General features: G+C 34.6%; 1 protein-coding gene across 1 annotated transcript in view; it reads right to left on the reverse strand.

Moving 5' to 3' along the window:
- The window catches only part of CDH10 (cadherin 10, type 2 (T2-cadherin)), a 154,359-nt gene that overhangs the window by 74,986 nt on the left and 63,605 nt on the right, over positions 1-15,768 (reverse strand). Inside the window, exons 3-4 of the mRNA XM_006873667.1 lie at positions 13,702-13,821; positions 13,165-13,332 (exon numbers count right to left, since the gene is read on the reverse strand). Coding sequence (XP_006873729.1) covers positions 13,165-13,332; positions 13,702-13,821 — 288 coding nt within the window. The remainder of the gene's footprint in view (positions 1-13,164; positions 13,333-13,701; positions 13,822-15,768) is intronic.

The raw sequence follows: 15,768 nt of genomic DNA on the forward strand, positions 1-15,768 counted from the left end.
TTGAAAGATTTCAATATTTATTCCATCAATTCCTGGTGTCTTGTTCTTTGCCAATTCCTTCAACGCCCCTTGAACATCTTCCTTCAGTATGATATATATATATATACACACACATGTCATTGTAGTTGTTAAGTGCTGTCCAGTCAACTCTGTCTCAACAACACAGTGTAGAATTGTTGAGGAGTGGATGATGGGTTTGAACCACTATCCTTGAGATTAGCAGTCTTAGTTATCCTACAGCACCACATTAGAGTTATATACCTGTAAATTTTTCCTCATCAGTATCCTTGATATAGAACTGGATGCTTATTTAATCATTATCATATCAACATCTCATACATTTGAAATAATAGCCTGAAATTTGTCTTCAGAGGTTCATAGACAAATAAACACAAAAGATAGAATCACTCATTCATACAAAGATCTTTTGTTTGCAGGGGATTTTTCCTTCTCATAAAGGCTCAGCTAAATTTGCATTAACATAAATTTGCATGCTGTTGATTCTCAATTTCCACTTGCCCACTGCAGCTATGAGCAAAACTGCTGAGTATTCCAGGAGCATTGGTCTATGAGAGCTGGGTTGCTAAGGAACCCACTCACAGTTAAGAAGGATATAGAAATCATGTGCTTTCTGTCTTTGTCTCTGTGGTAGGATATGTGAGAATGCACATCAATATGAACAAAGAGCTGAGTTCTGCTGGAACTATGTTTTAGGTTTGCGCATCACCTATGGTGGCAAATTTTACTTGTCTTTCAACTGCTTGTTGTTGTTGTTATGTGCCGTGGAGTCCGTTCCGATTCATAGCAACCCTGTACAGGCTAGTTTCCCTTTTTCTCTAGAAGGAAGGGCCTAGGGTGAGTGTGACTGATCTATTAATGTGGAATACCAGGCAGTTATATGTAAGGTGAAAAAAATAAAACATTTCCCCAAAGTTAGCACCATAAAACGTGACTAAATTCAAGGACCATTGCATCTTTGAGTGGTAGGAAAGCAAGGAATCAGATCTGTAGTACTCATTAAAGGGCATATTAATAGGTAGATATAAGGTAAATGGCACTGTGCTGTAGAATTATCACTGGACTGCTAACCACAAGGTTGGCAGTTCAAATTCACAGCCCTGAATAGGATATGCAAGCCCACCACCCACTACTTGTCTGTCAGTTTGTCAAGTTTGATGACTTGCTTGTTGTTGTGATGCTGAATGCTATGTCACTAGTACTTTAAATACCAGCAGGTACTTAAGTACCACAGGTTTCAGCTGAACTTGCAGACTAAGACAGACTAGATGAAGGAGAGGTAGATTACTTCTGATTGTTTAGTCACTGAACAGCAATGGAATGCTATCAGATAGAGTGCCACAACATGAGCCCCTCAGGTTGGAAGGCACTCAAAATACACCTGGGGAAGAGTGCCTCCTCAAAGTAGAGTTGACCATGATGATGCAAAAGAAGTAAAGCTTTCAGGAACTTTATTTGCTGATGGGGCACAACTCAATACTTCAGATGTATTCTCAGGAGGGCCCAGTCCCTGGAGAAGGATGCTATGCTTGGTAAAATGGAAGGCCAGGGAAAAAGAGGAAGACCCCTAAGAGGATGATTAGCAGAGTTGCAACAACAATGGGCTCAAACTGAAAGATTGTGAAGGTAGTGCAGAACCTGTTTTGTTCTGTTGAGACTAAGGTTGCTTTGATTCAGAATCTACTGGACCGTACCTATCAACAACAATATGTGTATGCATATGTATATGCATTCCTATCTCTTCCACTAAATGCTTAGGTACCTTCTTGACCACAGTATCCCCAATATCTGAAAAATACATAGAATAGAATATTGATGTTGTTGTTAGGTACAGTCAATTCAGCCCAAGACTCAGGGCCACCCTATACATGTAGCAGAATTGCTACACAAAGTTTTTGTTTGTTTTTTTTTTTTAATTATTGTTATTTTATTTATTTATTTATTTTAAATTGTATAAGGTTTTCTTGGATGTAGTCTTTACAGAAACAACTTCCAGTTTAAAACAATGGTTTTAAACTGCTAATTTTCAGTTCTGCAGATTATCACAAACCACTTCCACTACTTGTGTAGCCTCAAGCTAAGAAAACACACAGAGTTGCTATTGTTAGGTACAAAGTGGCGTCATTTCCGACCCATAGCAACCATATGTATAACAAACAACATAATGCTAGTCCATCCTGCAACATCTTCACAATTGCTCTTATGCTTGAGCCCATGGATGCTTTTATCGTTTTTATTTTATTTTTTTTTTCCCTGCTCTTCATAAATCAGTAGCTTTGCTAATTTTCCAGCTGTCTAAACTTATCTTATCTTCCCATCCTTCGGGATGACTAGTAACTTTGACAAAGAATTTGGGTTTACATGACAAATTCTCTAAAACATTTCCACTGAAAAAGACACCCTCATTCTCCAGGCCCATAGTTGTATAAATTTCTTTTCTTCTATATGCCCATTGCATTCTCTTTTGAGATTTTTTTTCTTTTCTTTCTTTTTTTTTTTAACATTTTATTGTGCTTTAGATTAGTTTTGCAAACTATAGTTCAAAAGCAAACTGTTCTATGACATTACTTGAGATCCCTGAATATGGCAGCACGCTTCTCATTGCCACCCTAGATTCCCCATTTCCATTGTCCAGTTCCCCTAACCCTCACTGCCCTTTCATTTTTACTTTTGAGGACATGTTGCACTTTTGATCTTTTGTAGTTTATTGTTCTAAGGAGCACAATACCCTTATGTTATTATTGATTTTATAGCATAGTCTATAATTTTGGTTGGATGCCATCCTGAATGAATGGCTTCAGGTCCAAATTAGGCCAATAGTCTTGGAGGTTCCTCCAATCTCTATTAGACCTGGAAATTTGGTATTTATTATGAATTTCAATTTTATTTGACAGTTTATTCACTCTAACCAATTGTGTTTCTGATCAGCACAGTTGTTAATACTAGTTAGTCACCATCTAGTGCATCTGTTCTCAGACCACAAGAAGTTGTGGACCATGTAGGATATTAGTCCTTTGTACTAATTGTTTCTCTGTGTCTTCTGTTTGCTTCATCAACCTTTGCTCCACATAGGAAGAGACCAACGGTTCTATCTTAGTTGGCAATAAGAAATATTTAAGATCCTAGACAGTAGAATAAACTAGGATGTAGATGATTATCTTTATGGACTATGCTATGTGCATAGTTTCTGCATTGCCTTTATCATTTTACATTAAAGTATTTTCTCTCCTGCTAGATAATAAAGCATAATACTTATTAATCTCAATGTTATAATTTCAAACACAGTAACTGTTACTGGAAAGTAAAAAACAAACTTTTTAAACTATTTCTAAAGTTAGACTACAGAAACCCTCTGGATCACAGAACTTTGCCCAAGATTTCAACTCATTTCTACTGTGCATATTATCACAATGGACCAATCACTGAAGAAGAACATAATGTTTGGTAAAGAGAATCTTGATGAGTTATATTAATAGACTAACCACCAGAGTGTAATAAAAAATAACAAAGACCACAAAGTTGCCACAGGAATGGGAAATGATTCATTTTGCTTTGTTACACAGAATGTTACTATCAATCAGAGCCAAACTGACAACAGCAAACACAATAATGTTCATAATTAAATTAAATCAATTCAAATTACCCAAGGATTTTCAATAATTTCAATAGATATATAGTTTTGATAGTGAAGAATGCATATTAATATCTAGATCAAAGGAACAAGAAATCTTTTTGAAACTCAGTTAATGTGCCCCTTTAACCTTTCAATTCATCTCCTCTCTTTGAAATTCATCTTGATGTCCATATATTAACATTGATGTTCACATATTTGTAGTCACATGTATATGAAGTGATTGAAAATATCTTGGCTTGTGTCAGGCAAACCTTAGTCCTTCTGAAACCACAATAACATAATGATACCTTAGAAAAGGCAGACAATTATGTGGTTGTTATAAATGTCACTGTCCTTATAAACAGAAGCTCTCTAAATTCATCTCCCAAACACTCTCCTTGCTGTTTCCTACTATCTAGCCATACCTCTCTTCACTTCCTGACACACACTTTCTCATCTTAGGATTTTACTAGAAGTTTGTCCCCTCTGTTTGTGTGATTAGACATATTTCATCCTGCAGAGTTAAGATAAAATATGTATTTTATAGTGAGGCCTTCCCTGATTTTCCAATTCAAATTAACATGCTTGTTCTGAAACTATCTCACTATTCCCCATTTTGCCTAAGGCTGAATCAACTGTTTGTAAATAAACAAGGTAGTTACTTAGGTATAATTAACCTCCCTGATCTAAGAAAAAGAGGATAGGAACAAGAACTAGACCTTTTTTTTTTTTTGACCATCACTATATCCTTCGTTTGAGTCCTGGTGTAGCGCTGTGGGTCAATGAGCTAGACTGCAAAGCCGTTTGAACTGCAAGGTCGGCAGTTCAAGTTCACCAGGTGCTCCTCAGAAGCCCTTCCTATAATGGGTCACTTTGGGTCAGAACCGACTTGATGGCACTTCACAACAACAACAACAGTATCCTTAGTTTGGCATTATGTGCTAACACGTCAGACTGCAAAGTCTTGAATTGCAAGGTTGGTGGTTCAAGCTCACCAGCTGCTCCTTGGAAATCCTATACAGGGTTTCTGTGGGTTGGAATCTACTCGATGGCACTTAACAACAACAACAACATATCCTTAGTTTATAATACAGTGTTTGGTGAAAAGATGTGTATCATAAATATTTTTAGAAGCATGAATGATATATATATTTTCACATGCACTATTCCTCATATTACATATCAAGTTTCTCAACTTTGGCACTAATGACAGTTGAGCTTCATATATCTTTATCATCTGAATCATAAACATGTTAAGAAGCATCCCTACCAATAGTCCCTACCAGTTGAGACAAAGATATTCTAAGGCATTGTCAGAGTCTCCTGAGGGATAATATTGCTATTAGTTAAGAATGAGTATTATAGATACACACAGTGAAATAAGCTGTACAATGAAGCAGGACATCTGTGATGGATTCTGTCTCTATCCCCTCTAAGTGACTGAGATTTTACCATTCAATATCACAGCATATTTTTAAAAAATAATTTATATTAGCTAAACTGTATAAATGACTATTGTTGTTATTAAATGCTGATGAGGCAGTATAGGGTTTTTGAGGAACAACTGGTGAGTTTGAACCACAGATCTTTTCATTAGAAATCCAGTGCTTAACCTGTGAATTGCCAATAACAACACAGCAGACCTGCCCATGAATGGTTAAATGATTTGTATGAGATTTAACAGCAATGGAACAATAATAATAACAAAATAATGCCCATACCACCAATTAATAAAGTGACACTCATTGAAAACTGCACTGAGCTATGTTATCCATACACATTAAACTAGTCTTATACAGCACCATAATTCTATGTTAAGGATAACACCGAAGAACAAAGATGGCACTCATGCAGAGTGATTCCATGTTCTTCTAAGCTGTCTAATATAGCAGCCACCAGACACAGGTGATTATTGACTGGAAATGTGACTAGCTCAAATTAAGACTTGATGTAAGTAAGAAAACTTGCTGTAACTGGGTGTCTATAAGATTTAAAGAGTGGAAAGAGTAAGGCAAAATATGTCACTTTTTAAAATGATTACTTGTTTTTAGGTTCCTTTGAGTTAATTCTGATTCATAGTGACTATATGAACAACAGAAAGAAACACTAATTGAAATTGTGCCATCCTTACACCATCACTGATGACACTGTAGTCTATCTCTTTGAAGTTCTTCCTGTTTTTAGGTTACCCACCATTTTACCGAGGATGATGTCCCTCATGAGACACTGGTCCCTCCTGAAAACATGTCTGGAGTATGAGAGACTAAGTCTCACTATCCTGGCCTTTAAGGGATACTCTGGCTGTACTGCATGCAACAAATATCTGTTTGTACTTTTGGTGGTCCACAATACTTTTAATATTTGTCTCCATCACTGTAACTCAAATGTATCAATTCTTTCTTATTCACTGTTCAACTTTCACATGCATATGAGCCAATTGACTATATTCTGACTTGAATCAGGCACACCTTATTCCTCATACTGATATCTTTGCTCTGAAAACTTTAAAAATACCTTGTGCAGCAAATTTATCTGATGCACTACATCATTTGATCTTGACTAATGCTTCCATGAACGATGATTTTAGATCCAAACAAATTGAAGTCTTGACAATGTCTATCATTTCTCCATTTGTCATAATGTTATTCATTGGTTGACTTGTGAGGCTTTTTGTTTCCTCTATATCAAGGTGCAATTCATATGGCAGACTATGGTCTTTTATCTTCATCAGTATTTTAAGTTCTCTTTGCTTTCAGCAAGCAAGATTGTAACATCAGCATATCACAGGCTGTTAATGAGTCTTCCTTCCATCCTGATCCCATGTTCTTCTTCATATAGTCCAGCTTCTTTGATGATTTGCTGAGCATACAGCTTAACTAAGTACAGCGAAAGGATAGAACCTGGACACACTTCTTTCCTGATTTCACACCACTCAGAATACCAGTGTTCTTTTGAATAACTGCCTCTTGGTTCATGTACAAGTTCCTCATTGATTAAATTAGAGGACAGTATTACAGGTGATTATTAAATACTAATTCAACGAATATAGATGGTTATTAAATATGAATTAAAGAAAGGTCTCCTGCTTTTTATTTAAGATAGTTAATAAATAATTTTAAATTACACATGTTGTGTACTTATATGGTTTGCATTCTATTTTTATCAGCAATCCCTGGTCTGCTCTATTTTATTGATTTCATCCTAGCCTCCTTTCCTCTTTTGTACAATGAAGGCAATCAAAATAATAATAATGGGTCTGAATGTTATGAGTCAGAACTGACTCAATTTCACTTAACTTAACAACAAAACATATAATGATCTATATAAAAGGTGTTTTCTCTGCAATTCATGACTGTTGAACAGCTAACTCATTCTAGCAATTGAAATCTGGTTTTCCAGATTTAAATGAATCATGCTATCAAATAGCATTCTAATTGCCATGACTGAATGTTCTCAGGAGTAAGATATGGTCGTAAATATTCATAGAAGAAAGATAATTAGGAAATAAAAGTCTATAAATTATGTCTACATTTATATATTTTAAATAACAAGCCAAATACAGGATGCTCTAAAATTATTGTAAACGTATTATGTACATCCAATTTTGGACTTGAATTTCAACCCAACACTGCATTACTAATACTTAGTTACTGTTTTGTCCTTATGCTTTCTTACATATGAAATGGGGTTATGTGGAATAGTAAATTACTCTACATAGTTTTTCTACAACTAGTTCTTGTAACTTCTAATAAACAATGTCTTGACCTTACTAGGTTGGGTAAAAGAAGGTGGGAGGAGACACTGATAGTATTATAGCTGTAAGTAGTTAAGAGAGTTAACTGTCATTGTAAAAATTTGGGAACAGTATATTTAGCATTTCTCATCCTTAATTGTAACCTGTTGTTCATAGGTACCATCGAGTCGGTACCGACTCATAGTGACCCTATGCATAGCAGAACAAAACACTGCCCGATCCTGGGCCAACCTCACTATGGTTGCCACGCTTCAGTCCATTGATGCTGCCACTTGGCCAATCCATCTCATTGGGGAGTCTTCCTCTTTTTCTCTGACCTCCGATTTACCAAACATGATATCCTTCCCCAGCGAGTAGTCATTCTTGACAATATGTCCAAAGTATGAGAGAAAAAGTTTGGAATACTTGGCCTCCAAGGAGCACTCTGGCTGCACTTCTTCCAAAACAGATCTATTGGTTATTTTGGCAGTCCATGGCACTTTCAGTATTCTCCTTCAACACCATAACTCAAAAGCAACAATTCTTCTATGGTCTTCCTTATTCACTGTATAGCTTTCTAATGCATATGAGGTTCTTGAAAATACCATGGCTTGGGTCATGCGCACCCCAAGGTGATATCTTTGTTTTTCAACACTTTGAAAAGGTGTTGTGTAGCAGATTTGCCTAATGCAATCCGTCCTTTGATTTCTTTACTGCTGTTTCCATGAGTGTTGACAGTTGATCCAAGAAGAATGAAGTCCTTGACAATTTCAATCTTTTCTGCTTTGATAAGAATGTTATTTATTGGTCCAGTGGTGAGGATTTTTGTTTTCTTTACATTGAGATGTAATCCATACTGAAGGCTGTGCTCTTTGATCTTCATCAGTAAATATGTTAAGTCCTCTTCACTTGCAGGCAGCAAGGTTGTGTCATATGCATATCAAAGGTGCTCAATGAGTCTTCCTCCAATCCTGATGCCATGTTTTTCTTCATATAACCCAGATTCTCAGATTATTTGCTCAGCATACAAGTTGAATAAGTATGGTGAAAGAATACAAGATTGTTGCACACCTTTCTTAATTTTAAATCATTCAGTGTTCCCATGTTCTGTTCAAACAACTACCTCTTGTCCATGTACAGATTTCTCATGAGCACAATTAAGTGTTCTGGAATACTCATACTTTCCAATGTTGTCCGTAGCTTGTCATGATTCACACAATTGAAAACCTTTGTGTAGTCAATAAAGCAGAGGTAAACATTTTTCTGTTGTTCTCTGCTTTCAGTCAAGACCCATCAGACATCAGCCATGTTATACCTCTTTTCACAGCCTATTCTGAATCTGGCTTGAACCTCTGGAAGTTCTCTGTCAATGTATGCTTGCAGCCATTTCTGTATTACCTTCAGTAAAACTTTACTCGCATGGAATATAAAAGTGCTTGTCCAATGATTTCCATATTCCATTGGGTCATCTCTCTTTGGAATGGGCACAAATAAGGATCTATTCCAATAAATTAACCAGATAGTTGTCTTCCAAATTTCTTGGGAGAGATGAGTGAGTGCCTCCTGTGCCACCTCACTTTCTTGAAAGATTTCAATTTGATTCCATCAACTCCTGGTGCCTTGTTCTTTGCCAATTCCCTCAATACATCTTGGACCTCCTCCTCCAGTATCATTGGCTCTTGATTATATGCTAACTCTTGAACATTAACCATTTATTTTTGGTACAATGACTCTGTGTATTCCTTCCATCTTCTCTTGATGCTTTCTGCATCATTAAATAATGTGCCCAGAGAATCTTTCAATAAAGAAAGTCAAGGCTTGAATTTTTTCTTCATTTCCACCAGCTTGAGGACTGCAAAGCGTGTTCTTCCATTCTGGTGTTCTGATTACAGATCTTTGAACATTTTGTTGTAATATTTGGTTTTATCTTCTTGAGCTGACATTTGAAATTTTCTGTTCTGATTTTGTATCTCATCGTTTCTTCCATTTGCTTTAGCATCTCTATGCTAGAGAGCAAGTTTCAGTGTCTCTTCTGACATTCATTTTGACCTTTTCCTTTTTTCTTGTCTTCTCAATGCCTTTTTGCCTTCTTCATGTATGATGTTCTTGATTTCATCCCACAATTCTTCTGGTATTTTGTCTTTAGTGTTTAATGTATCCATTTTTCTTTAGATGATCTCTAAATTCAGGTGGGATATATTTAAGGTCATATTTAGGTCCTTGTGGAATTTTTTTTCATTTTCTTCAGCTTCAGTTTGAATTTGCATATGAGTAATGTATTGTATGTTCTACAGTCTGCCCCTGGCCTTATTTTAACTGATAATATGGAGCTTTTCCATCATCTCTTTCTGCAGATGTAGTCAATATGATTTCTATGTGTTCCATCTGGTGAGGTCCATGTGTATAGTCATCTGTTATGCTGTTTAAAGAAAGTATTTAAAATGAACAAATTATTGATTTTACAGAATTCTATCATGCATTCTCCAGCATCATTTCTATCACCGAAACTATATTTTCCAACTACTGATCCTTCCTTTTTGCTCCCAACCTTTGCATTCCAATCACTAGTTATTATCAATACATCCTGATTGCATGCTTGAACAGTTTCATATTGAAGAAGTTGGTAGAATTCTTCTATTTCATCCTTACTGGCTTTAGTGGTTGGTGCATAAGTTTGAACAATAGTGGTATTAACTGGGCTTCCATGTAGGTGCATGGATAGTATCCTCTCACAGACAGCGTTATACCTCATGACTGATGTGGATATTCTTTTTGAGGATGAATACAACACCATTCCTCTTCATTTTTTCATTACCTGCATAGTAAACCATGTGTTCTTCAGATTCAAAATGGCTAATACAAGTCCATTTCAGCTCACTAATATCTAAGTTATCGATGTTTATGTGTTCCATTTAATTTTTGACAACTTTCAATTTTCCTAGATTCATACTTCATACATTCCTTGTTCCAATTCTCAATGGATTTTCACAGCTATTTCCCTTCATTTTGAGTTGTGCCCCATCAGCAAATGAAGGTTCCATGGGCTTTACTCAATTTGCTTCATCATGGTCAATTCTCCTTTGAGGAGGCATGTCTTCCCCAATCACATTTTGAGTGCCTTCCAACCTGAAGGGCTCATTTTCCGGTATTATACCTGACAGTGTTTCTCTGTAATTCATAAGGTTTTCAGTGACTAAATATTCGGAAATAGTTCGTCACTCTTTCTTCTTACTCTGTCTTCATCTGGAAGCTCATCTGAACCCTGTCCACCATGGGTAACCCTGCTGGTGTTTAAAATACCGGTGGCATAGCTTTCAGAATCACAGCAAGTCATAAGCCACCACAGTATGACAAACTGACAGACAAGTGGTGGTATAAACTTTTAGCTTCATTAATAAACTCCATAATTGTGAGTATACCATCTGAATTCTGTGTGGCCAATGTAGTAAATTATTGAACCTGGAAGAGTAGAAAGTGTGGTGAACTGGCTGACTGGTGTCATTTTTTGAAGGTTAATATTGCTGGTCTCAATAATTTGTTGTGAAAATATGTGAAGACAATAAAGAATTTGCTGTTAATAGTAAAGTTCCATTCACAAAGAGGAAACTAGTATTTGCAGTAATAGTAGCAGCATTACTTGTACATCAGGGACTGTGTAACGTGTCTACGAGACACCCATTACAATAAATAGAAACACTTGCCAAATGTTGAATAAATAACATGAAAATTAAAACAAAGGAAAAAACACACAAATAAAATGGGCTTTTTCTTGAAAGTTATTACATTTAAATTCTCTATTTAATTAGAATCCATCAATTTGTTTATTAAAATTGATCATTTGGAGGTAAATTATATTCTATATACAAATGCATATTTTCCTGAGCATTTTAGTATAGCAGTCATCCTAATGACATTAAAAAGATAGAATACTTCTTTTTTCCCCCCAGAAATATTCTTGTTCTCTGTACATAAATAATTAATTAGTTATGTCTCATTTTCTACGACATGTGCTTTTAATCTTCTGGTAACAGGATCAAGCTAAATGGGAGTTAGAAATATATATGTGAATATAATAGTAAGTGTTAGTATTATGTCTCTATTGGCGTGTTCCATAGAAATTTAAAGGATTATTTTTTATTTCATTTTATTTTCATAATCAATGACAAAGTCTGGTATATTAAAGCCAAATTCTTTGAAAAGACCATAAACTGACACCCTTCTCTATGGATTCTGGGGCATGGTATCACTGTGGCATGCCTGATGGACTTATACATAGCAAGAGAATCATCGGCAATAACATAGAGGATGTGGTTAGTCTGCTGAACAAACTTCTACATGAAATTTATATTCTGTACATGGTTTTAAACAATCTGATTTATACCAAGCAGCTATTCATAATCTAAATTTGATTTTTAAAATATCATAAAAAAGAGGCCAAACGCTTTTTAAAAAATCACAGTGGGTTCCTTGGCTATCATTCATTTTGATTAATTAGTATAATAATATAAATATTGCTACTGACTGTTACATTTATCACAATGTAAAATACTTTAGATGTTTTATTACACATATATTTAAGCCAAAATACAAACAAAAAAATAATTTTAGGGAACAACTTATAGAATAATGCAGAATAATTATACTAAAATGAACAAAATATATGAACAGTATTCATGTTCTGACACATTCCCAAACATTTGGTTCATTCCATCTTGAAATATGACATCCTTTGTAAAACTAGGATAATTGGTTGTCTTGGCCATGTCTATTAGATCTAATTTCACCGTACACTAGTTTCATGTATAGTCAATATATATAAGAGAGGAAGATAAAAATATATGTGCAGAGGAAATGTTTTTAATTTGTTCTTAATATATTTTGAGATTATGAGGGGTTATTATGGAGTCCTGGTGTACTGCTGTGGGTTAATGTGCTTGGCTGTTAAGTCTCATTGAATCACAAGGTCGGTGGTTCAAGTGCACCAGCTACTCCTCAGAAACTCTATACAGGGTCACTATGGATTGGTATCGACTCGATGGCACACAACAACAACAATTACATAGCACAAAACAGATTTAGAAATAGACCGAGAGATTAAAGGTACATAGACTTTCTAGTATGGCTACCTTTTAAAATATAATGGCACTAAATGCATATTTGATTAATATACAAGATTTTTTTCTATAATATCTTTTTTAGTTGAGTACTTTTTAACACATAAAATTAAATTTTCAACTTGAAAAATGTACCATGAATTTCAAATTCTCTATATTAAATGTCTAAGTAAAAGCAAACACATCCATTATAAATGCAAGACACAGACTTTTTTGTTTGTTTTAATGGCATCTTTTCTTTTTCTAACTAGAAAAAAAAGCAAAAAGTAAGAAGGTAGGTGATTGAAAGCACCCCTCTTGATGAGTGAAACATGACTGGAATATTTAATTATATATTTAAGCAACAGTGAGATCATCAGGAAATACAAGCTTTATTGCTTTATATAGCATAGTTTTGTTTTGTTTTTTTAATTAAATGATTGCCAGTTGCTTATTATTACTATTATTTTAAATGGGGCCTTGGTACCAAAACAGCTAACTGAAAGGTCAGAGATTGGAATTCTTCCAAGGGAGGAAGATGCAACAATCTGCTTCAGTAAGGATTTATAAACTTGGAAACCCTATGGAGCAATTCTACTGTGTTCCTATAAGGTTTCTTTGAGTCAGAATCAACTCAATGGCAAATAACAGCTACTATTATTTTATTCAAAAACTCTGTCCTGTGGAAAGATCATGAAAGAGCTTACTCTGGGGGAAGCGAGGTGGATTGTCATTGACGTCTGTCAGTGTGATGTTCACTGTGGTGGTCCCTGATAAGCCACCCATTTGGCCACCCATGTCTTTGGCCTGAATGACAACTTGATATTGCTCTCTGTTTTCTCTGTTCATGTTTGGCAAAGCAGTCCTGATGATGCCTTAAAGAAAATAGAAAAGCTCATGTTATCGTTACAAATAACAATTTAAAGTAGTGATCTTTTTAAAACAAAAGAGGCTTTGCTACGAATTCTAATTGTTCAGAAATTGTTAAAATCATGGTTTAATATAAGTATTTTGTAACTTGTGATCTTTCTTTATTCCTAAAGAATAACATATGAATTTTATAATGATCAAAATCCATGACTAAAAATATAAAAATGATTATATTTCCATTTAGGCTTCCATTTAACTTTGTACTTTCATCAAGTGTTAATATCAGCATTTTACTTTACTCACTCATCTTCTTACTAGGTATAAAAATAAAAAAAAGTCACAGAATTAGCAAAAAGAGATTTATTTTCCCTAACCTGTTTCAGGTTCCACAGAGAAGTAAGGCTGGCCTTGCAGTATGCTGTAAATGACTCTGGCACTGTTCCCATATGAAGGGTCATCGGCATCTGTAGCTGTGACTTGCACCACCGAAGTACCTGAAGTATCCAAATTCAGCTTAGTTCTGCACAGTACCAGAAGGAGGAGCAAAGGCACTGGTTTTCATTGAAGACTTAAATGCTTTTTGGCTTTCTTAATGACCTCTTAAAGAAATAATTGTACATAATCTAAATGAAAATCATATGTGCATATGTGTGTATGTACTGAACTCTGTACAAAGGATGTTATTATAAAAAAAAAAAACTCTGAGTTAAATACATAACATATATTTAGTCAGCAGGTGTATTTTACATGCATGCACTAGGGAAAGCTACAGCAATGTATCAGATTATAATAAATGTATTCACTTTACAAATGCTCAGGTTTGATATTTAAATTCATTTTCATATAATGGATTTGTTCTGTGTAAAGGGCATATCTAATCACAAAGGAGTAAGTATGTTCTTCTTCTCCTTCTTGACTAATTAACTCTAAAAAATAATTAACATCCTCTCTAGAATACAATTTTATGAATATATTACTTTCTAAACTTAGAAATATTCCAAGATGTTCCCAAGTTCCATGAACTATATAAAAGCTATTTAATTAATTTCAGTATATTTAAAAGGGCTCTATAGGAAGACAATTGAAAAAAAAAAAAAAAAAACTACTTGGGATTGAGTAAAGAAAGTATTGAATAATAATCCCAGAACAATGTTTTTGGGATATGCAGTATCAGAAAATTGTTATTGTAATTGTTCCAATGGAAGGAAAGAAGAAAGAAAGAGAGGAAGGAAGGAAGGAAAGACGGAAGGAAGAAAAGAATAGAATTGTGTCATGGGTTTATATAACTTTGGTTATATGTGAGAAATACATCCATTATTTTACTAAAATTTCTAGTGACCTTTTATAGGATTTCTGAGGAGTGATTGATAGATTTGAACTGCTGAGCTGTGGTTAGCAGTCCATTGTTTATGGTACAATGCCATTCAAATGCCAGGTGTCTAGACAGCTCTATTTAAATAAATTATAGTATTATTAGTATTCCCATTGTTTTTAAATAACTTCCATTCTCTATGTGTTTTTAAAAAAGACAAAAATATTAAAACATTCTTACCATTATTTTATCCAGAAACAAAACTTCCATTTATTTACCCTGAACAGTGACTTTCTGATTTCTTGAATGTTTTTCATGTCTTTTATCTTTACCATGACTCTATATAATGGTTTTAATGAAAGGTTAATTTTCAATATTTGCTTAAAACAGTTAGGATAAGGATTTAAGTTCTAACTACAGGATTGTCAGTTCTAAATCACTAGCCACTCCACAGGAGAAAGATGAGGCTTCTGCTTGTTTAAAAACTTACAGCCTCAGAAATCCTGTACACTGTCTCCGTGAGTCAGAATGGACTCAATGATACCTAAGAACAAGTAATTTTCTCTGTTCCTATCTTCTTGATAAGCAAAGTAGATTAGATTCTTAAGGCAAATTCTGACTATTGTACACATGTAGAGGTTCTATCTATATAACTTTTAAGGAGTGCTGGTATAGCACTGTGGGTTTATGTGCTGGACTGCAAATTTTGTTTGAATGGCAAAGTCGACAGTTCAAGCTCACCACCCACTCCTCAAAAACCTATACAGGATCTCAATGTGTTGGAACCAGCTCAATGGCAATAAACAACAACAACAAATAAATTCATAATATGTTTGGGAACAGGATTTCACATAGCTGTTATCCAAATTCATATGACAAAAATGTATATTTTTACATCTTTCTACTTAAGTGGCATTTTCTTGATTATTAAGGGAAGTGTCCACATGTTTATGTTGTAGAAAATTAGTGAAAATGAATTAAATATTTTCCTGAATAATTGATAAATAATAATCTAACAAATGGGATTATTAAATATATATTATCTATAGGGTATAAAAGATGAGTTCAGTGAATTAATAATATAATTTTAATATTTTCCTGACATTTGAGAGAGCTTCAAAAGTTTGTG

Source organism: Chrysochloris asiatica, unplaced genomic scaffold, assembly GCF_000296735.1.
Source record: "Chrysochloris asiatica unplaced genomic scaffold, ChrAsi1.0 scaffold00248, whole genome shotgun sequence".
NCBI lineage: Eukaryota > Metazoa > Chordata > Mammalia > Afrosoricida > Chrysochloridae > Chrysochloris > Chrysochloris asiatica.